The following is a 22,708-nucleotide window of genomic DNA, read 5'->3' on the forward strand; positions in this document are numbered from 1 at the left end:
AAATCACTTTAGAGGAAAGTTTAAAGGATGTGAAGTAATACCATGTATTAAGAAATGCATAGTATAGTATGTGAAAGGGGCACCCTGGGACAAATAAATTCCCTTACATGAGAACAAACTCCGCTGTACGAGTTATCAGCAGCTACAGGTGATTGTCTATATATCTCTGCAGAAAATCTGCACTCCATTTACTGCCAAAACACAATAAAAAAAGGGCAGCCAACGCATTAGCTAACATACACAATGGTATGCAGGACAAGGACTTGGAAGCACTTATGTATGTCCTAAAAGAAAGAGACACTTCCTTCAATTCAATTGAATGCAAAAAATCACACCATTTCATGGCAGCAAGATAGCTATTTTGAATTTTCTTACGGTGTACAAGATGCTCATAGCACACCATACTTTTCATGGGAATATTTCTGGTCATAATGAAAACACACTCTTTCACTACTGTTACTATTTCTCTGTATATGTTTATCCTTGTCTTTTTAATGTATGTTGTATGTCATGTCTGTGTCCTCTGAATGGACCTTGAGTCTGGCAATAAAGTTGATGATGATGATGATGTGCCCACTACCCAGCTTAGGAGGGTAAATGTCAATGTAATTACATATAAAATATAAAACTATTATTTCAGAACATATTTTATTAAATTTGTGACTAAATAACAAGTTATATTAATATTGCACTTTGACTGAATAACTGAATTAAGACAGAACTTAGACAATAACAATAGTAGTTACAATAATAATACTACTAACAACATTAATAACTGTTAATTGGAATAAAGTGATAAAGACTTTTATAACCCTCAATATGAGTAATACTACAAAATTTAGCAAACACCAAACAGCCTGTGTTGATTCAGAATCTATCATATTTCAAAGAATATGCTAATGAAGTTAATAAAATAGACCAAAAGTGCTTATTGAGACTTCTGAGACAGGTACAATTGAGTAATACATAATAATAATAATAATAATAATAATAATAATAATAATAATAATACTCTAATTCAACTACAATGAGTATACAATTCTGGAAAGCACTTCATTCGTGCCATGTGTCTGGTATTACAATCATAGGATACTGTAAGTATGTACTCAGAGTGAATATCAAAATCTAATCCTTGCAGCCCATTTAGCTATTGCAGCATCAGCCTCTCATTAATGTGTATGTAACTATTAGTACCATATTTCCATATCCGGTAAATACACAAGTCACTGAGAGGGTGTCAACCCAACGATAGACTTCAAAAGAGGTGTGTATGTAAAGGTATCACAGTCAATGAAGAATGATTCATTGTTCTTGGATTTTCCTTTTATCCTCCCCTCTCCCTCCCTGGTTTATCAATCCTCATCCCTTTTCATTAATCCTTAACCACAGGATGCAACAGAGGATTAATGGGCAGCTTCCCCTCCATGGGTTTGCGCTGAGGTTCTCTGTCTTAATTTCGATACATCCACTTTGGCTTCCTTCCTAGTCGGCCCAGATGTGGTCGGTCTTTTTGACACATGAGTGGGAGGAGGGAGGGAGCAGGGGAAAGGAAAGCAACAACCATCAGCTTCTTCAAAGCCAAGGCTTGTCAGCATGTGAGCGGCTTCACATGGGACTGTGGTAAGAGCCAGATGGGTCAGCCAGGCCCACCACGTTGACACCAGTCAGTGATGTTGAAACATCTGGACAGAGGAACACAACCACTGTTTCTTCACCCTATTCAATCCGCATCAATTTACGGCCTCTCGCTAGTTCCTCCTCATTCCCTCTCTGTTACTTGTAAATTGTTTTTGTCCCTTTTTGGCACATACTCCTATAGAGGTCAAATGTATATGGTCTCATGCAAAGAGGCTTCTGTGGTTGGTCACCAGCACCGTCTGACTTTCCCTTCGCCGCTCCTTCTTCCTCTCCATCCTCACCTTCCAGCATATGGCGCTGGAGCCCAAGAGTACCAGGCCGAACGACAGAAGCACCAGTCCGAAGTAGGATATTGTGGACCCATGCGAGTTAAAGCTGTATGCCACTACAGTGACCACAATCCCGGCAATCAGAATGACCACTCCAAACGGTACCGTGCAGCGGTAGCAGGAAAGTTCCGCCCCACCAGTGGCTGCAGTGAGCTGGACTTCATTGACCAGGGGCACTGAAACTCCTGTGGTACTGACAGGCACAGGGGCGCTTTCATTATTGTTGGTCTTCTCTGCTAGAATGCGATCTCTGGCTGCAGGCACTCTCATTGTGTCTTTGGAGAGTTCCTCTGGCATTTCAGAACAAAGCAATGAGAAAGTCTTGTTTTACAGGTCTTTGTCCTCAGCTGTGCTCTGTCAGTATGTCCAAACCTGCAGTTAGAATGATGAAACATCATTAAGCCCAATGCTTTGGTGGGTGTTCCATCTTACAGTATAAACACAACTTCAAGTGCACACAAACAGTTTTCCAGTTGCCCTCTTATACGCACACACACCCTTCTCACACCAAAAACTGTCTGAATGACGCAGATGCTCTCATCCCAGCACGAGCTGTCACATTCCCTAGAGAGCGCGGGATATGACATTACGATCTGCTCCGTGAAATTCGAGCACCTTCCAAATTATGAGTTATTTCACAAGCAGTTTGGTCATCACCAAAGTTTGCAAACATAGCAATATGACAATTAATATGACTTTTACATAGACCCACGGCGTTGCCAATATAAGTAGGCTACGTGAACATATTTTATGTTTATATCTTATAAAAACAAAATTACTTCTTAATAGGATGACTATTTGCCGCTGCAACGGAGTGACGCATCTGTTCGGCTATTAAGTAGAAGTTTTCAAAAAGAAAAGGCATGGTTTCTTTAGTTGTTCGAAAACCTTCTTAGACAATGATATAGGCTATTTGATTAAAAAAAATAGGTATGCCATCTAAAAGTGTCTATAGCACATCTAATATAGACTGTTTCAACATACTGCACGACTATGAGCTTGAGTGAAACCATATTTAAGGTAACATGATATGCAACACAGGAAAGTGGCTTACCTCTTCCACAGTTTCCATCGCGATTCCTTGTGTTTACGGAGGAATAACTGTGATGTGTCTGCTAACTTTTCCTGCTAACTAATTTGAACGAATTTCTTCAAGAGTCTTTTTCTATTAGTAGAGACCCAGAGCGAATGACTTAGGACGTCTTGCGCACAGTCTCACCCAAGTTCGTCTGGAGCTGAACCAGAGACTAACGGAGGTGGAATTTGACTCCCATTCATTGGATATCCACAGCGAGTTTCCTCATGCGCGACAGCGGCTTGCTCTGCTGCACATATCTCATAGGGATACACATTTTGTGAAGTATTCGAGACCCCGGAGATGGAGTGACTTGCTCACTCTGAAAAAACAAGTCCAATGTTGCAAAACAATGGGAGAAAAGTCCTGTAAAAGGAAAGTCCCAGGCCATTTGCATGAACCAAATTTAATCAACAACACCTTTGCGTTACCTTTAGTCAAACAAAAAGCTTCATTCTACTGCATTTTAAGTAGCCTACAATGCATGGGGGAAATAGACACATAGTCTATAGCTCAGCACCTAATGACATGCAGATGGATAGATAGATAGATGGACATAAGAACATTACAGCCATGTAATCTTTAACAAATAAAATGTAATCTGTTTATTAAAAGTAGGCTACCCCAGAATTGTTATCCTTTGCAATCAACACTGTATTTCCTTTCACTTAAGACTGAAAATACTGTCATTCTGAAATTGCTTTAATCATTTCATTCATATGACCCACCAAGTCTTTGGCTGCTGTGGCTGCAACCTGGGGCAACCACTGGGTGCTGTTTATTTAAGGTCCAGCCAATGCCCCCACCATGGCCATGTGAAACACAAGCACTGGGTGTTATTTTACTCCTGCCCCTCAGCCAATTCAAAGTCAGATTTTCTGACACATAGTAATGTGATATGGGGTGTTGTCTATGCTCTTCCTTCCTGCTGGTGATCCCTTCCCAAAAAGAGATACAAGATTTCCATTGGGCACAGGAAGTAGAGCTGTTTTAGCGCAATCAATTATCACCCCATTATATGCAGTATATGAAATCACTAACTTTGGGGGAAAACACAATAATCATAACTAGTTTGAAATGTTAAATGAAATGACTGCATCCATGTCAGTTTTCTTTCCATCAAAAGGATTTCTGACCTATAATTGGAATTTTTGGAGTCTCCATTTCCAATTGTGTGTTCATCTGTGACCATTTTCACTGAATGGAAATGGACACCATCCGAGGACAAAGCATTGAGGCTATATTCTGTTTCAGGTCAATGCCTTTGGGCTTCTGGTTTGAGAAGCCGAGATCAATATAGCGCCAGTGTAGGCCTATATATTGCATGAATAGGTATATATTCATAATGCATGTGTTGCAGGCCTAAAATAAATATGCACGCACGATTGCCTTGTGTCTTTCATTCAAAATAGGCTATGTGATCAAAAATAAGAATTACCGCATTTAAAGGTGCATAAACACAACGCAACGCAACACCACAAAACAGAACCGATACTGTAGGTCACTGTGGGCAGTTAGGGAGATCCCTTAACCCTTCTAAATGGCACACTACATGTTTGCTGCACTGAAGACGACAAAATATAGCTCGCAGATCACATCCGTCCTGGCATCAGATTGGAATGCCGCGGAGTGTCGCTGACGCAGTTCTTACGGTGTTGGTCAGTCATTGATCATATGATCCAACATTGCACACCTTTGAAATCATGTCACTGCACTTTACAGAGGACGAGTTTCAAGCGGCATGGAGAGAGCTGGATGAGCCGCAGGTGGAAGGATGGGAGTTGTTTACAGAGACGATGGGAGTCAAAATATATCGACGCTACAATCAGGTACGTTAAAGGGGAATAGCTAGATGCTGAATGGACAGGTTTAGCTCGCCATAATTACTGTTAGCACATAGCTTGCTACTAGTACTCCAGTAGAATGATAATTGTGTGGTCTTGTAGATTATTTTCTATTGACGAACAGAATCGGAAGCACGTTTGTTACAATGATGCGCTGATGCGATGAAACGCTTCGACAAAACTTTTAAAACATGATTTGGTGAGTGTGGTTGGTTGCAGGCAGCAAAGCTAAGGAAGTGCTAGCCAGGGTACCATGGCTCAATCTGACTATGCGCCTGTCCTCAGTTTGTGTGACCAGTGTTGCAAGAATTCTGTCGATTTTCTTCATCAACTTCTGATACATGTAACCTAATAGGCAACATGCAATACATTTCACAATTGGGGTGAGCGCTTTGTTTCACGAGGCCTAGGCCTGCATGAGCATTGTTTATGTTTTGTTTTGTTTGTTAAATCTACATGTGTTGAAGAATGAAAAAAATGTTGTATGGCAATTGGTCATTGACAATTATAGATATATATATAGGCCTAGGCCTACTTTTAATGTTAAAGGTGTGTTGAAGTGAACATCTGTGTGATGTGTTCTCACCATCAGTTCATTATCGTTCCTTGGGTTAACATCATTTAAGTAATCCTGGTTAAGTAAGTTACATAATTATGGAAAATGTGTTTGAAAAAAAAAACCTGTTTGACAGAAAACGGGTCAGTTATTATCATGTTCAAATAGTATCTGGACGTTTGTTGGTAGGCTGTTACTTGTTTGATGCATAAGCTATCTGTTTTAAGTTAAGTTTTAAGTTAAGCTAAGTTTAGGTCAGCATATTTCTGAACGTTTGATGGACATTTGGACTATATTTCCATTAGTCTTAATGTGGTAAAATTTTGTCAACATGATGTGTTGAAGTGGTGCAGTTTTAAAAGAAAATGTCAATTTGAGGATGAAAATGAGCATACAAATGGTATGTCAGGTGCTTACCCTGATTATGGAACTATTTATATATCATTAATCTGGTTCTCTATTTTATGAGGTACAGTGGTGGAATTTTTCTGCTCTCTGATACACTGCTATCAGGTCATATACTTGATGTTTCACCTCCTACTGCATCTTTAAAATGTTTAAGATAAAGACAGAATGAGTGAAGTACTTTCTTGTTTTCACAGGAAACTGGCCTCTATGAGTACAAAGTTTTTGGCTCTCTAAACTGCACTCCAGACCTGTGCGCTGAGGTTTACATGGACTTGGCCTACAGGAAACAATGGGACAGCTATGTGAAAGGTAATACGAGGAGTATTTCTGTGTCACATTTTCCAAGGCTGCATTACTGAAAGGCTATATTAGAAGGCCATGTTCTATAAAAAGAAGGGTTTTCACCTGAATATTAATCTGCAGAAATATATTGTTAGTTAAAATGGCAGTTTTTTTTTATTTATTAGATTAGTCATGGTATTAATTTTCACGCAATAAATGAAAATTGCGAAATCAATATATCGTTATACTATCTGATATGTCAGCAAATGTTTTAGCAATTCCAGAGCTGGCATTATACTGAAATTCAGTAAATGTTTGCACACAGCACTCTTGTTGCTATGACAAAAACAAGTTCAAAATAAATAGTTGGGAGAGACAAATAGTTGGAGTGACACAGATACACATAGGCCATACCAATACTATCTCTATTCATTTTCTTCAGATTCTCTATCCTTTCCCTCCCTTTAGCTTTCCCCTTGTTTTTTTTAACGGGAAATAAAATCCCACGCATAGACTGTATAAATTGTCTCTTCTCTCACATGTCACATCTCTCATCCTTTGTGACTTCATGCTGGCAGTAACCTCAAGTATCTCACAGGTAATCTCATGTCAACTCATAATGTAACAGTGTTCTTAGTAGTGTAGTGAAATATTTCTTCATCCCCAAATGAAATTATGTGATGTAGCGATCATATAGGCTATTCTTTCCTATTATTGTTTTCATTTGTTGTTTATTATTTGCAATAAAAACACAATTGTATCTAGCCTTTTTTTCTAGTGCAGTACAAGATTTTGCTCCTGTGATGATAGATTGTTAGCGATGTAGAGATATAGATAGTGATGTAGAAATAATGTTTTCATTATGTCCTCTTCAGTGTACATCTGAACTAATTAATTTTTCTCCCCTCCCCCTGTATCGGTTGTTGCCTTGAGTAGATAGCAAAACCTTGAATTTCCCCTCGGGATCAATAAAGTATCTATCTATCTATCTATCTATCTAGCTTATGACCTACATACACCTACGTTTTTTGAAAACATAAGCTTACATCTAATCCTTTTAAGTGTTTTATTTCATTTAGATTGCACTAAATCTGAACACCCACACTCTCTGTACAGTATTGTAACAGCAGATACTGTATGTCTAGGCAGTGTTGAACTCTCTTTATTCTATGTAATTTCCCCTGCGATTCGTAATGGATTCCATGCTTTATCATCATTTTCATTTACAAACATCCAAAAGAAAACTAGTTCCAAGTTTAAGATGCAAGTAGACTTTACGGTGACTGTCCATCTGTAACGAGTTTCCTGATTTGAAATTCATCCTTAGTTCGTAACGGCACAAGGTGACTCATAGGATTCACATCATAATGTTTGAGGGGGTTTTGTCTCAGTGATTTGTTTTATTTGCCAAAGGTATTCCTTCTGCTTTGCTAAACTGACACGCCTCAGCTGGCTCCAGTTGTTTTTCCTGTCTGTGTTTGCATAGAGGACCACCATGACTTTGTTAGAAAATACTCTTCCGTTGAGGGAAGGACTAGTAAACGTTTGGCAATAAGGACTGTGTGACAAAAATCACTGCAGATGCTATTTCCTTGTCTTTAGACCGCTAGATGGTGCAGTTTAGATTATGTGAAACCCCTTCGTGTATAGCTGGATCTCTTGCTGAGAACTTATATCCAAGTTACCACCTCGTGACGTATTAAATGACATAGACGATATAATGCAGTGTTCACGTCAATCATTGTATTTCGCATTCTCACCATTGCTGAGAAAAGAACATCGCTAGTGCTACTGTGGTGGTGGAACAGCTATCTTTGGAGTAGCCGTATCTCCCAACAACTGGCTACCACAGCTGACATTCGCTTCGATTCTGAAATTGCTTGGAATTCTTACAGAATTACTGGTTTATTGTGAGACTTAGCAGGTGAGTATGTTTGAGTGCTGCAGACCTACCTCATTGGTCTAGCACTATATGAACTAGCATTACTCAACAACGTGCGATGCCCAGACCCCAGCATCGTTGCCTTGTCTAAACACTCCACTACACACTGCATGTGTTAGCGCCAAGTCCCTGGTGCAGCCCGGCACAACAAGTTTTAACCAACGCCCTTTCCCCAACAGGTGAATATCTTCAAGTGCTGTAAACCCACCACACCCACTACTGGCAGCCGGCCAAAAACCACATAGGAGGCAAGTGGAGCACAGCTTTGCTCAATATGAAGTGCTTGGCAGGCCCTCTTCCTCCTTATCTAGGGACGAGCAGGCTGCCCCCCCCCAAAAAAAAAAAAACCTACGTGAGGCTGACCTATATGAGGCTGGCGGCAAGGTGCTTCATTCCTCAACAGTTGGAGTGCTGGGGCTCAACCCATGGGTCCTCAACACCCTTGCAATGGCTATCGCCTTCAATTTCGCCACCAGCCCACTCTGAACTCTGGGCTACACCCCAAGCGTCAAATATGCTCTGTGCTTCTCTCAGAAATACAGTCACTCCTGCACAAGGATGCTATCAAGGAGATAAACCCCCCAGACACAAAGAGGCGTGTTCTCCACTTACTTTGCATTGTCCAAGAAAGACGTTGGGAGTTGACCTATTAGACCTGCAGCGCCTGAACATTTATCTCAAACAGCTGCCCTTTCGTATGCTGTGCACATCAGACATCCACTTGCTGATTTGTGCAGAGTGCCCAGATCTGGTCAGCATAAATGCTCAGACACTACTCCACACGCCTCTGCTCTTGGCCTGCCAGTTATATTTGAGAGAAGCACACTGGTGAACCCAGTCTACGGACTTCATATGTAACTGGTTAGATTTGACTGCCGAGTGAGCATGCCTTACGGAGGGAACGGAGTTCACAATATATTGGGACTGGTGACGTGTGCCAGATAAAGTCAGATTGTTTTTGTATGCCGTGCTGCTACGCTTTGCAGGCATGTTGGCCGCTGCGACGCCTGTTGTTACACTGGAGAGGCTATATCTTGAACCCTTCCTATGCTGGCTGAGGACCAGGAGGATCTCAGCCCAGACACAAAAGCGGATGCTGCCTCCCTAGATCAGTGGGCGCTGAGGTCTTTTCTCCTCAGAGGGGGTCCAATGAGATCACCCGGGAGTGGAGGGAGTACATGGTGTATGGGAAGACAGTCTTCAGACCTGAAACATCAATTACTGGAGCTACATGCCTGGCATTCTATAGGATAAATATCTTATGTGCAGGCTGTGTTGAGCACTGCTCCACCTGTTCATGTGGCTTCTGCTGTGGATAACAACAGGTCCTATTTGTGAGTGTGCATGAGCCAAAAAAAATGTACACAAAAAAGTGAAAAGGCTAAAAAAAAAACCCCTGAAACTTTGTTGTTATTCTTTGCCCTATGCCATGTGCATAGCAGCACCATACATGTGGTTGGGCCCTCACAACCGCTTCGAAATCAACTCTGCACTAGATAAATGTTTTGCTTTAAAGGCCTAAAAGACTTGAAAATGGTTCAGTTATTTTTTTAATGAATATTTTTCTTTCCACTCTACTAAATGGTATAATTAACAACAAAAACAAAGAAAACGATATTGGTATCGGCATCGGTTATCGGGGCAAATTGTTATACATTGGTATCGGTGTCGGCCCAGAATTTCTCAATTGGTGCATCTCTAGTCTAGAGACTAGTAAGTAGAACGCTGGTGATGTATGTAACCATGGTTCTACAACAGATGGAAGACCACCAGATATACGGATCACTTGGAACTCTGATTCTGGCAGAAAGGCTCCCGGCAATGATTGACCAGAACACTTAAATATCATTTATGTCATGTCATGAGTCACAAGGTGGCAACTTGGGTATTAGTTTTTGGCAAGACACGGTTATGTGCATGGGGTTTCGCAGAGTCTAAACTGGTCCACCAATTGTAGAACCACTGTTAATTACATAACCAGCATATGGTTATATATGGTATAGATTTTATATGAGGGGTAAAATGGACACCTACAAAAAAGAAATACAAGTTATAGATGACGCTATAGTCTTTGTTGAGACCTAAGTTAGATATTGATTTTTCTATTCTTTCTGTTTGTTCTACAGAGCTTACTGAAAAAGACTATGATGGGCAGTCTGCAATTTACTGGGAAGTGAAATATCCCTTCCCGTTGTCGAACAGAGATGTATCCTACAGAAATATTTCTCAATCACCAATATCCTTGCTAAATGTGTTTCTTGAAGAACCCTGTAATCTGTCAGTGCCATTAACCATTTCAGTTACAGTACTTTTATTAACCTATTTGTTATGAATTGCAATGTGTTCAGTCAAATCTGCACCACTTTTGGTCCTCTTTGCGAACATGTTTTCTCTGACTACAGTCTCAACAAAGAAAAGGTTTCCGTATATAATGCCATCTACATCTCAACGGTCCTCTACGTGTGTTTATCCTGGATGATGTCAGATCAGGGCCTTGAAAGAGTTCCACATCTGTTGTCTCCAGCCCTTCCTAGCGATCACATGGGATGACAGGATCCCACAAACCGAGACGTCCCATTAGTGAGCCAACCAAAGGGGAAAAGACTGTGGAGGCTGAAGAGAAGCTGGACCGTGTCATCATTGGATCTGATGGACAGACCCAAGATAACCCTCCCCTCTTTTCCTCCATGAGAAAATGTCAAACTACTTTTGGGTTGCTTATACACGCTGGATTGAATCTGAACATGATTGTACTGCATTTAGTTGGTTTTATTTAGCAAGCATTCATCATCATATTCATATACTTCCCTTTATAATAATAATTATAATCTGTCTTCTTTTCTGTACAGCTGTAAATTGCTATATTCCTTTACTACCCATAATATAGTATATCTACGTGAGAGAACGCAAAGATCTTGATATAGATGGAAGAAAGATTTGGGTGATCTTGGCCAGGAGCTCTTTGGTATCTCAGTGCGCGGAGAAGAGTGGAGTGATCAGAGTGAAAGACTACAAGCAGAGTCTGGCTATAGAGAGTGATGGTAATTGTGGCACTAAAGGTATAACTGCATTATATCATTGTCTCTTTAGACACAGAATTTAAACAAAAATCTTGTATTGACAATGAACTAATAGTTGTTGCTTCTTGTGATTCTCATGATAGTCTTCATGAACTACTTTGATAACCCCGGTGGCATGATACCAACTTGGCTGGTGAACTGGGCCGCTAAGGTAAGGTTAGCTTCACATTTACTGGCAACAACCAGATCACTGCAGATGGGAGTTTACCAGACTAATAAGCAATGCTGTCTCAATGGCACACTCATTTACAGCACCACTGTGTGTAAAAAGTGGCTGTCAAATATTTTTTTTTTCTTTCTAAAAACATTGCTTCAAATATTTTGGATACTCTATACTGTAAGTGAGGCATGTAAGGCGTCATACATCTCAGAATGTCTCTTGTAATGTAGGACAGCACATGATGATGGGCTTTGTTTACCTTTTGCAAATAATGGCCACAACTCTGATAGAAATGTCTTTTGTATGACACTGATGCGATAGCTTTATAATAGGCTTACATAACATTAGATCAAATATTCCAAAAGTGTTTTTATGTCACTGTTGCCATGCCAAGTTTTAATTCCCACACTGCTTTCCCCATCCCCTCATAGCTCACTGACAGCTAGCAGTAAGCCATAAAAATGTGGTTTAATGTCAGCGTGATGGGCAAGTGACCAGAAACTGTGCCCATTAGCATGACAGGCTATCACTGCTGCTGGTGTGGGAAGCAAAGCTGCCTGTAGTTGTCTTGAAGTGTGTACAAGTTTTCATTGTGTCATTTCATTTATTAACTCAGGCTTATTTTGTTTTAGAATCTTGTGAAGTCTACTTTATATTCAGCCATGGAACGCAGTGTACATGGGTTCAGCACTGCGTGCTGTGATCTTCAGCTGAGTGAGACTGACTCAACAGTCTTATTACCTCAGAATAAGTTTATTTGTGTTATTAGATGATGGGTGCATTTGTTAAGATCATAAAAAGTTATATTCCCCTGTGCATGAATCCAACAAAAACAGTGGTGCTAATAAAAAATAGGGCTGTGTTACTGGAAGAAAAAAAGGTTTGGGATCGCTTGTTTCATCTGACTGGAGGGAAGCCTGATATTTTTTTCCTGTCGTGGTCCCCAGCAGCCAGTTTGTGATACCATTTAAACAAACAAATCCTTTTTTTTTTATTTTTTAAAAAGAGGTATTTTGTTCATACATTTCAGTATGAAAACAGTGACATTTATCTTGATCCTGACCTTGATAAAGTTAAAGTTAGTGTCAGCCATTTTATTTCCACTTTTCAATCCTGAGATAGTGGTCAGTACACCTAAAGCTGTATGGTAAATGTTAACAGAGTCACATTCTTCATTTCAGAGTGGTGTTCCAGGCTTCCTCACTGACATGCAGAAGGCTTGCAACAACTATCAGAACTACTGCAAGAACAAAAAATGACATGGCTGAGGCTGCAAAAATACACAGATTCTCTACATGGAATCTTATTTTATGTGCTGTCCGTCCCTCTATACTGCGGTGAACCTCTTAGCTTTTGGATCTTGTCCAGGGGCATTGGTGAGCTTTTAATTACTGCAAACAAAATGAATTTGGTGCTGTGGTGGCCAATTTGTACTTTATGATTGGTAGTCTTAGTATTTTACAGAATGTATCACTTGAACTAGCACATACTTCAAAGTTTATGTCATAAAATCACACAAGAGGTTTTACTAATGTGATGCGTATATTGACAACATCATGATCCTGTAGTATTTTATCTGTTGATTTTAAGGATATTTTTTTCATTGATGGATACATCGGTTTGCGTGTACTGTATCTATAGGTTCTAGGATATCTAGGATGCCTCCTTATTTGAACCTTGCACTCACTGTTTTGCAACTGTGTTGTTTTCTGATTTTGTTCTGAACAATCTTGCACTGAAAATCATTAATTTCCTTGATGGTGTACTGCTGACCCTAGATTTGTTTTCTTTGGAGAAAAATCAAGGTGTTTGGATGGTGATTGTCTGTGCTGTACTTTCCTGAGGACAAACTGTATGTAGCCTAAGACAAAACATTTTATATTTAGAAGCTGGAACAAATTAATTTCTTGAGACACTGGGCACTTGAAACAAAGGACTATCCTACTCAACAACTTCATTCACAAAATGACTTGTGCTTCTGCAGGTGGCTGCAGTGGATGATTCTGAATTCACAATTTTTATATCACCTATGGTTTGCTACCTTCATATGGTGTAAAAATGTTACACTGCAGGGCTGGTATTAAAAATCCTGTTGTTGGCTGATGCAATGCATTGGGCAAAACTACATTTTGAAAAGCGTTTGTCTTTCTTTGTGTTTGTCCTATCCTACATATGGTTCATGAATCATAGCCAATCTGCCAGGAGCACTTTTGTCAGTGTAGTTACTAGACTAGTACATCTGATCCCTTTCATTTTTTGTGGGAGAACTTTAGGCCTAGTGCACAGCCGCCATCTGGCGCCTAGTTTACGTCATTACGCTTTCGCGGCCATGGTAGAAGAAGGACGCGCGCTCAAAAAGCCTTGTCCCACAGGCCAGGTGTCTGAAATAAGCCACGTAGCGGAATATATAACATTATTATGTGAAACCGCAGAAGGAAGATGTATATCCATCATAAAGCCATACGACAACGACCCAAACGACGGGCAAGGCGAAACAATACAAGTACTAGGCTACGTTGTCAACCTCTTCACACGCTGAGGTAAAGGTCAGTTGATTTGACTCAGGCCAGCTAACTCGCAACTTCACATCAAGTTCGACTGGCATCCCCTCAATGGTTGTTAGCTAGCTGATATTAGGTTACGAAATGCAGTGGAGACCTTTGCTTCTTGTTATAAGCAATTGTAGCCCTTTTATGAAGAGTTAAATTATTTTTTTTTATTTACTTTTTTGACCAATGTCAGTAGTGGACCTAGCCTGAACTAGTTGGATATTGTAGGCCTGAAGACCTACTTAGCTTAGCCAAAATAGTGTAATGTAGGGGCGGTGGTAGTGTAGTGGTTAAGGAGCTGTAGCGTGCAAAGTAGCCTGAAAGTTGTCGGTTCAATTCCCGGATTCCACCGTTGTGCCCTTGAGCAAGGCACTTAACCCCAAGTTGCTCCGGGGACAATGTGATCCCTTGTAATGTAGCTGACATATGTAAGTCACTTTGGTCAAGAAGTGTGTCTGCTAAATGTAATGTAATGTAATGTGACGTTTAATATTCAGAACAAACCAATTCGGAAATGAGATATTGCCGAAGATGGCATGTTATCAACACAACTTTCTCCACACTCCCTCATTACAGATAGAACACTAAAGGTAGGGTCATCCGAGGAGCTGAATTCAAACGGTAGTTATCAATGTTCACTGAAACTCTAGAAACTGCGAACATAATAACTACTGAATTCAACTGTTCTCAGTATGGGCCTACACAAACTTTTAGTCAGCCTTCCTCTGCCTGAAATTGCTGTAGGCAGTAACTATGGATGAAGAAAATAATACTTTTAGGACTGGGTTTACAGTGTTTTTTTATGTTTTAAAGCATTTCCCACAATTAGCTTTTCACCTTCAGAACTCTTAGATGAATTCTCTCACAGAAAGCCAGTCAATGTCAGGAAATGAGTTTGTGCCCTTCTGCCACAAAGGAGCTCACTGTGGAAACAATGAATTGGTGGTGATTTCCGTTTTCCTTTCACTCCTACTTTCCAATACAATTTGCCCATGGGTCAACTTTGACTGTGTTGTGCCCCTCACTTCTCACTTTGACATCTAGGCCATAGTGGCCTGCCATTTACTGCCATATATGGTGTCTATGGTGACGTTCATGACCATATACAAGGTACTTCACTGCTCATAGCATCACTTTCAATTTAAATCCCTTTACAGATTTAGTGTTCTTATCTGGATCAGTTCCATCCTCATACAGTTCATTGTAGATGTTCAACCTTTTAAACTGGTTCAATGTCTATACATTCAGTAGCCCAGGTGGCAGAGAATCTGAAAGGACTTAAGCAGCCCTCCATTTTTCATTATGTCATATGCTCATCATTTCGCAATGGTTCTTCCTCAGTTATTCCCAAACATTCCACTTGAAATGTGGTCATTTTATCTCCCCCTAGTGGACACAATGGTGAGCTCTGTCCATAGCTGAACAGAAGAGTGCAGCCTTTTGAGATGAAATGGTGAATTTGTCAATCAGTGGATTGTTTAATTTATTATGAACATTGTCCCTCGTCTAAAAGCCTTCAAAATCTGTGCATCAGTAATTCAAAGCACAGGCAGGCCTATTTTATTACCCCACCATATAGCAAACTGGTATTTGGCAATAATTAGCGGGTGGAGCAGAGAAAACACCTCTCAATTGAATTATCCTGAATAGAGATGGGTTAGAGTTGGGTGCGGCAAACCTGACACAGTGGCTGCATACATTTGGTTGTGATAAAATCTAACAGTAATCAGGGTTGAGTCCATACTTGTAGTTAATTGCCAGGTGTAGGAGAGCATATCCATCAAGTCAGGGAGCTGCTTAAGGATGAATGTCTTTACAGCTTCAATTATAACTCTGTGTTCATTTTTCACTCTGTGCCTCTTCTCTTTTGCCACTGTTTGCATTGTATAATTTACCGTCATTTGGGTAGAGTCAAGTAATGAGGTTGATGATGAAAATCAGAGGTAGAAGTATCTATTTTTATACAACATTTTATCCCTTTAAATTCCTCAAATGGATAACATCACGTTCACTTTGTTGGCTTTCTATCGGCAGTCTCACAGATGGAAAGCAAATATATGTTTTGGCCCACCATTGTATTGAGAGGGGTGTTCTTTTGATTGGTAATATACAGGACTAATTAGCTTAAGAAAGTGATATACTTCTCCTGGACTCCTGCTTCTCCTAAATGTCAGCTCAAATTTCTCAGGTGCCTTTCTGTCTGCCAGGGGTAACAAAATAGAGGTTCTGCTTGGGAATATATTTGTTCAGCCTCCTCTTTTGTGTGTTTTTAATAGATTACAATTATAGATATGAGCACACAGTGGGAATAGGAATCCTTGATCCTGAATAAGGCTTTTATGTGATTTAGTGTGGTGTGCAAATCAACTATATTCTGATGAAGGGCATTAAACTCAATTAGACATGCAGTCTCACACGTGGCTGCTTAGGAACCAGTCCTGTCAGAGCCTCTCCTTCCAAAAAGACCTGGATCAGGGGTTATACAATTATTTTCATAAGCACGATCACTGCATGGAGAATTACCATCCAATGCTCTTTGCTCCCGAGACCCCTAGAGTTGGCATGACTGAGTTTAGGCTTTCTTCTGCCAGTTCATTTTTCATGTTTCTTTTGAGTCCAAACAAAATGTTTTGGAAAATGAGGAGTATTTTGCATAACCTGTTTGTTTCTGTCTCTTGAAAAAGAGGACTTACAAAATCAAAGGGGACTGAGATTGTAAAAAAATGGATTCAGATGAAAAGGCAAAAAAATAAACCCATTAGGCCAATAGTATTATTATTTCATGTATTTCTAACAGAGCCAACCTTTCACTCCCTCACAAATAAAAATCAAAGGGAATTTGCGTGTTATGTTGTGGGCCTTGATTGGTTTACAAGGGAAGTGGATTTTTAAGGCTGTAAGGCTTTAAATTCAGTTGGCAAACAAAAAGTCCATTGGCAAGATAAGAGTTAAGTTCCCTTAACACACAGAGAGTGTTTCCTTGTTTGTCTCCACATCTCTCTACATCTTCTGTTCCAATCTGTCATTTATTTTCCTTCTTGTTTTTGCTTTAACCTTGACATTTTTTAATGTTTACGCCCAATTTCTGCCTAAGAAATTGGGCTTAAACATTAAACATTAATTGGCTTGGTTTCAGAGTTATCCCTTCTCCTCTCCCTCCTTCTCACTTCCCCCTCACTTTTCACCTGCTTCAACTTTGTTAATTCACAAGACTGTGTATGGAGATTATGGTAAATAGTTACACAAGCTCTAAGTTACTTTGACTGCTGTCAGGTGGGCCAAAAGTTTGCCTGGCTGTATTTATGATAGAATCAGACAGCTCCTGAAATACCCTGTTGTGTAATTTTAGTATTGGCTTGCTTGACTTTTGATTGGCCTCTATGGCAGTGCATGGTGTACCGTGAAGGAGTGCCTTTTACATGTGGCATGTTATCATCTGCGACAAGCCAATTGTGTATGGTTGTTGAATCTTGCGTCATGCTGTGTAATCAGCAATAGGCCTGGTTGTTGATTGGCCACTGTGGGAAATCCCCTATCTATAGCACAAGGAATATAACACCTTCCTGTATAGGTCTGAAATTGAAATGGATCTTTACAGGAAGTCATATTTCGCCATCGCCCAGTCAATGCATGCCTGACAGCTCACTCGTATGTTGCGCTGATGATGGATCCATGGATTGCACTGGAACTTGTTGCAGAGCAATGCCAGTATAGTTCCTGGTATTTAAGTAATAATTTTCAAGCACTTCATAGCACTGTTTTAGAATCAGAGATGGAGATGTGTGATGTGTCCAAATGGTCTCTCACACAAATTATGTAATGAATATTAGGATTAATATTGTTGTTTACCTTCACATATGATCCATCATCATCTGTGTTCCACCATCACGTATTGGCTACTTTTTTTGGCTTGTGTTTACTTGTGGCAGACAAACAGAATGGAACCCCAGGCATGCCACACAAGGAATCCCCGTCTGTTTGACGAAGCTTCATTACTCCTTTACTAGCACTGTTAATGTGTCCCAGCACACCCCAATTACTTGGCACAAAGTAGACACAAGGTCCAGTGGAGCTTGCCATCAAAACATACACTGTTTGACTTTGTTCGTTTTAGAAAACATGCTTGTCCACATCAGCAAACACCAAATGATAACACTTTTGGTGGAAGACTTTCCGGTCTTCGGAAGAGTGCAGCTCGACTACCCAGGAACAACATTATGGGTCTGCTGCACAGGGTAATGAATAGCCTCTTAGCAAATACAGAGAGCAGAAATATTGTTCCAGCACTCTCTTGCCATGGAACTAGGAAGTCACCAGAATGGCAGACATTTGGGGTCTGAGGGCTGTTGATGCAGTTTGGATCGGCATAGCTGTTAAAGATAATGTTTGATTTCCATCTATCAATCTTTCTGCGAAACAGTGCTTCATTCAGGGAGAGGAGGAGAAATGCACGTGTGAGTTACTGGTCCTGTTAAACAAAAAGGATTGAAAAATGGCTCTTTCTGACAAAGACATATTGAACCAAAGGCTCTAAATACACGGAACAGAGAGTTAAAAATACGATGTATTTAGTTTGAGGTGCTGAACTGGGTCAGACATGGAGCTGACATGGCATTAGCCCCATGACTGGACAATATTCCTCTCTTGTACCACCGCCACCACCACCACCACCACTACCACCATTCCTGCTTTATCTTAAACTCTAAAAGGTTGAGGATTTCAAATTTGGATTCAGGGAGAGAGATATTTCACCAATTAGCTCCTACTTCTCCCCAGCTATTTTAATTCATGTGCTTGCACCAAAATGTCAACATGAGATGTTGACAGCGGTGCCTGCCAGGAGACTGGAGGTGCATAATTAGTACTCGTTGCCAGCTGCATGGTATGGTTGCAATGAACACCTCCCTAAGCCCAAATTAACTGTGCAGTCTGCATGTTTGTTCTCATGCATGTAGACCATTTATCTTTCTCAAAAGGGGTAAAAAATAAAACAAGCAAAACGCCTTGTGCAAGTTATTTGCTTTTTCTTGCTGTTGCTTTGCATTCATTAAAAATAATTGTGGTCTTTGTTGATCTGCCTGGCACCTCCTCCTCCTCCTCCTCCTCCTCCTCCACCAACACCACCACCTCCTCCTCCCTCGCCTCCTCTCTGGGCCAACACAAGCCCTGCATTCCTTGGAGGGGCTACTGGTGTTTACATCTGAGCGCAGGGCAGACACGGGGTCCTCTCCTTTCGTTCTGTGGTTTCTGGCAGCCGGCGCAGGATTCCTGCATGTCTATCAGTGTAATCAGGGCTGCAGGCTCAGACTCAGAGTCAGTGAGCCCGCCAGCCAGCCAGTCAGTCTGAGACAAAGCAGCACAGACCAGAACGTGAATGTTGGAAATAGGTGATGCATTTCATTTTAGGGTATAGAGTAGCAGCATCTGCATTCTCTCTCTCTCTCTCTCCCTCTCTCTTTCACTGTCTGCCTGACTGACCCCCAACTATCTTTTTCACCATTTCTCTGCACTTAGTCATGCAAGAGTTATTCTTACATTGATCACCAAAAGGGGGCATACCTGCTCTCCTCTTTTCACACAGTGACGTTGTGGAGCCACTTTTTTCCAGCAGGTTATTTGAGACTACTGGTAATCGTGAAAACGTCAAGTAATTTTTTCCTCCCAGTCTCTTCTCTAAATATTTAACCCACAAAATATAAGTCTTGGCAAAATGTCTGATTGCAGCCATTTAGAGTGATTACTTTCTGCTACTTTATCACTCTGGCTCTTCCTATAAATGTCATTAAATGAACCCCCTTTGGGACATGATACCTCTTATTATGTCATTACCCCTCAGGACAAAGAGGAGATGACTGTTTTTGCTCAGGCTACCGACCAAAGAAGGTGGAACCATAGGAGCCCTGACAACGTACAGACACCACTCAGTGACAGTGTTGTGTGCCCTAGCAACAAAAAATAAGGCACTAAGTCACACACACAGACACACACACACACACACACACACAGAGACAAAGCCGAGGGGGGTGTTTACTAAGGTATGACAGTTGTCGTATTTTGTATCAGGTGAATGTTTATTTTCTGCCTCTGTGGTGTTCAGGTTTGACATCACATTTGTGTGGTTTTGAATAATTGAATATGACAAGAAGGGAAAACTGGTCTAAGCCAGGACACTGTATCGTAGTGAAATTATAGCCACCTCAGCAAGTATGTTTCCTTTGTTTTTCTGCATTGTTCCAATGAAAAAACAAAAATGTAGGGCCCCAATGAAAATGCTGGGCAAAGTCCTAACTAAAGCTTACTTAATAACTATGCAACATCTATTTGTAAATTTAATGCAGAAACAGTAATGGGTCAGCTAAAAGCTGTCTTGTGCCACATGATGGCATTAGTTCATGCACAAGAACTTTGCTTATAGACTGACTTTGCTCTTTGCCCAGCATTAAAAAGGAACAACCTTCCGGTAGTGTCAAATCAGTGGGCGCTTTCGACTTCTTCCAACGTTGTGCAGATCTTGCTGAACATGATGCATGTTTGTTTTGTAACATTCAGCCAGACCTGCGCAGCAAGAAAAAGTTGAGCGCCCCCACTGATTTGACGCTACCAGAACACAAATTAAGGCAATGCGCTGCCTTCAGAAACAGCCCTTGTTTTAACCTCTCTGTACACTTTCAAAGTTTACAATACTTCATTTTGTCTGCAGGAACCCTATCTACACTACCACCGAAGTGTAAGGCTATTTTGAGGCTTGTCAGTGGTTTTAAAATAGCCATTTATTTTGACGTGTCTACATGCCCACTGCTACAGGCTATAAACCATTTTGTTGCTAATGCAAACGATGGTCTAGCTCAAAACTCCTCCAATTAACGTCATTTTGCTACCCAAATGAAAGTTTGAACTTGTTATCATCCATAAATAGACCCCAGATTGTTTTAACTCCGGATCTTTTAGCCCCTAGTGTGAAATTTTGATAATGCTCTCTCAACATCCCAAAAGACTTTGATGAGTTTTTCCCCCATGGCTTGTCTGCATAACATCTTTAACTGAAAGGGAATGAATGAATGAATATACAGGGAGCTTATTCACTTCAAAAACTTTGATAATAGCAATGTTTAACAATATTTGCCTTAATAATCAGACATTTCAAAATGATGAACCATGTTTCACAAGAAGTCACCTTGTTAATTTGAAAAGCTAATGAAAGAAAAAAGGCAAAGCTACATGACTGAGCCACTCAACCCAAAAAGTGTCAACGCCCCTAAGACGTGAGCCTATTTTTTCCAGGTGAATATTATTTTGCACTGATGGGGCCTGAGAGTGGTGGACACAATGTGTTGACTGTGGGCCTGCTGCCTCTGCAGTGATGGCAGCAGGGGGAGTGGGAGGAGGGGCAGAGGTCCACTGAGGTAATAACACTTTTTAATAGTAAACAACTTTAGGAGAAATGTTTGTTATTTGGCACCAGTCGGACGAGGCCAGCAGTAAACCTGTCTGTGAACTGAGCAGGAATTCAGTAAAAATCTCAAAAGTATAGTCCTCAATAAAACCCAGTGTTTGGATTCTGATGCGTAGTGGTCATTCAGGGACCCATAAACAATTAACATAATAAACAGTCAAAGACCAAAGACAAGCTATTTTATGGTAGAGGCTGATTTAGAGGCCAATTCTGACAAGGTCTGATGAAAACTCTTAGTTTTAATGCCACAAATAACAGAAGCAAGAAATGATAACAGGATTTATGCTTTTTTGCTGTCTGTCTTTTATTTGTAAGATAAGCTCCAATAGTGCAGTGAGATTGAAGCCTGAATATCTGCAATATTAGATGTGTGTGTGTGTTAGGTATTTGCTGGTATGGCTGTATCAGCTGTGTGATGTAAATTTAGATATTTTGGAATAATTAATATGCTCAACATTGAGTCAACAGGATCAGCAATGATACATTAGAGAACAGAGCCAGAGATATTATTGACAGGAGCAAGTTTCATGTCATTGCTTAGTGCTGAGTGTTTACACCTGCCTGTCATCACATTCCTGTGATGTGTTCTCCAGAATTATGAGAAATGGCATCAACAGATATATTTTTGAGATTTGAGATTGCATGATAAAAGTTATTCAGAAGGAGAATAACCTCTATGTCTAGTATCTCTGTTCATTTTCATTTTACTGAGATACAAGTCTGGCACACAACTATAGGCTACTCTAATGTTTCCATCAGGCACAAAGGGATTAAAAGGGGCTCTGGTAAAAATGTAGTAGCAACGGCAAACATCAAGAAATTGCAGTCAGAAGATTGTGTAAATTCATACAGGAAAGGTACAGTAAATAGCCTAAATTGTACCCTGACTGCCAAAGCGATTTATTATCAATTTGTAAAGATTAGGCGAAGTAGTAAGTAACATTAGGAATTGCTGATCAATGTGATTGGCTAGGCTGGACCAATGATTTCAAAGTTAACACCGAGTCCGTTGAAATGCTAGGGTTGGAAACATTTCCCAATTGTGAGTAGCTAGACTCTCTTCACAAAGTGAAACAAAGTAGTCAGGCTGCGGATACCAGGCTCTGTGAAATGAGCTCTAGATACGAAGACACTGTTCAACTGACCCGAGGAGCTCTGAACTTCAACAAGAATTTCATAGTGAGAAAAGAGGTTTGCAACATGCTTGTTCAGTATCTCTTCAAATAACAACAGATTGTTTTGGTTTGTGGGTTTTTCAGCGCTGGTTGCCAGAGTGGACGGGCTGACCAAGTCAACCAATGAAATCTGTTGATACATAAATTAACAATGGATGACAAAAGAAGGATGCATGCCACATTTGAAAACTGTCAGTAATTCTGAAAGCAAAATATG

At 40.4% G+C, this 22,708-nt stretch overlaps 2 protein-coding genes across 4 annotated transcripts; one reads left to right on the forward strand and one right to left on the reverse strand.

The window, feature by feature from the left end:
* Positions 1-685: 685 nt before the first annotated feature.
* On the reverse strand, positions 686-3,787 carry tmem100a (transmembrane protein 100a). Its single transcript, XM_042084848.1, has 2 exons — positions 3,022-3,787; positions 686-2,339 (listed from the first exon to the last, which is right to left on the reverse strand). The coding sequence occupies exon 2, from the start codon at positions 2,262-2,264 to the stop codon at positions 1,839-1,841; it is 426 nt and encodes a 141-aa protein (XP_041940782.1). The 5' UTR covers positions 2,265-2,339; positions 3,022-3,787; the 3' UTR covers positions 686-1,838.
* Positions 3,788-4,611: 824 nt separating this feature from the next.
* On the forward strand, positions 4,612-13,450 carry LOC121704548 (phosphatidylcholine transfer protein). Of its 3 annotated transcripts, none has more exons than XM_042084844.1 (6): positions 4,612-4,871; positions 6,045-6,159; positions 10,201-10,310; positions 10,962-11,133; positions 11,238-11,305; positions 12,496-13,450. In XM_042084844.1, the coding sequence occupies exons 1-6, from the start codon at positions 4,746-4,748 to the stop codon at positions 12,571-12,573; spliced, it is 669 nt and encodes a 222-aa protein (XP_041940778.1). In that variant the 5' UTR covers positions 4,612-4,745; the 3' UTR covers positions 12,574-13,450. The 3 variants fall into 3 exon arrangements, with proteins under 3 accessions (XP_041940778.1, XP_041940779.1, XP_041940780.1); XM_042084845.1 differs by having other exon boundaries at positions 4,616-4,871; positions 10,201-10,280; XM_042084846.1 differs by lacking the exons at positions 4,612-4,871; positions 6,045-6,159 and adding an exon at positions 10,488-10,824 and having other exon boundaries at positions 10,201-10,280.
* Positions 13,451-22,708: the final 9,258 nt, after the last annotated feature.

This window comes from Alosa sapidissima, chromosome 3 (assembly GCF_018492685.1).
Source record: "Alosa sapidissima isolate fAloSap1 chromosome 3, fAloSap1.pri, whole genome shotgun sequence".
NCBI lineage: Eukaryota > Metazoa > Chordata > Actinopteri > Clupeiformes > Clupeidae > Alosa > Alosa sapidissima.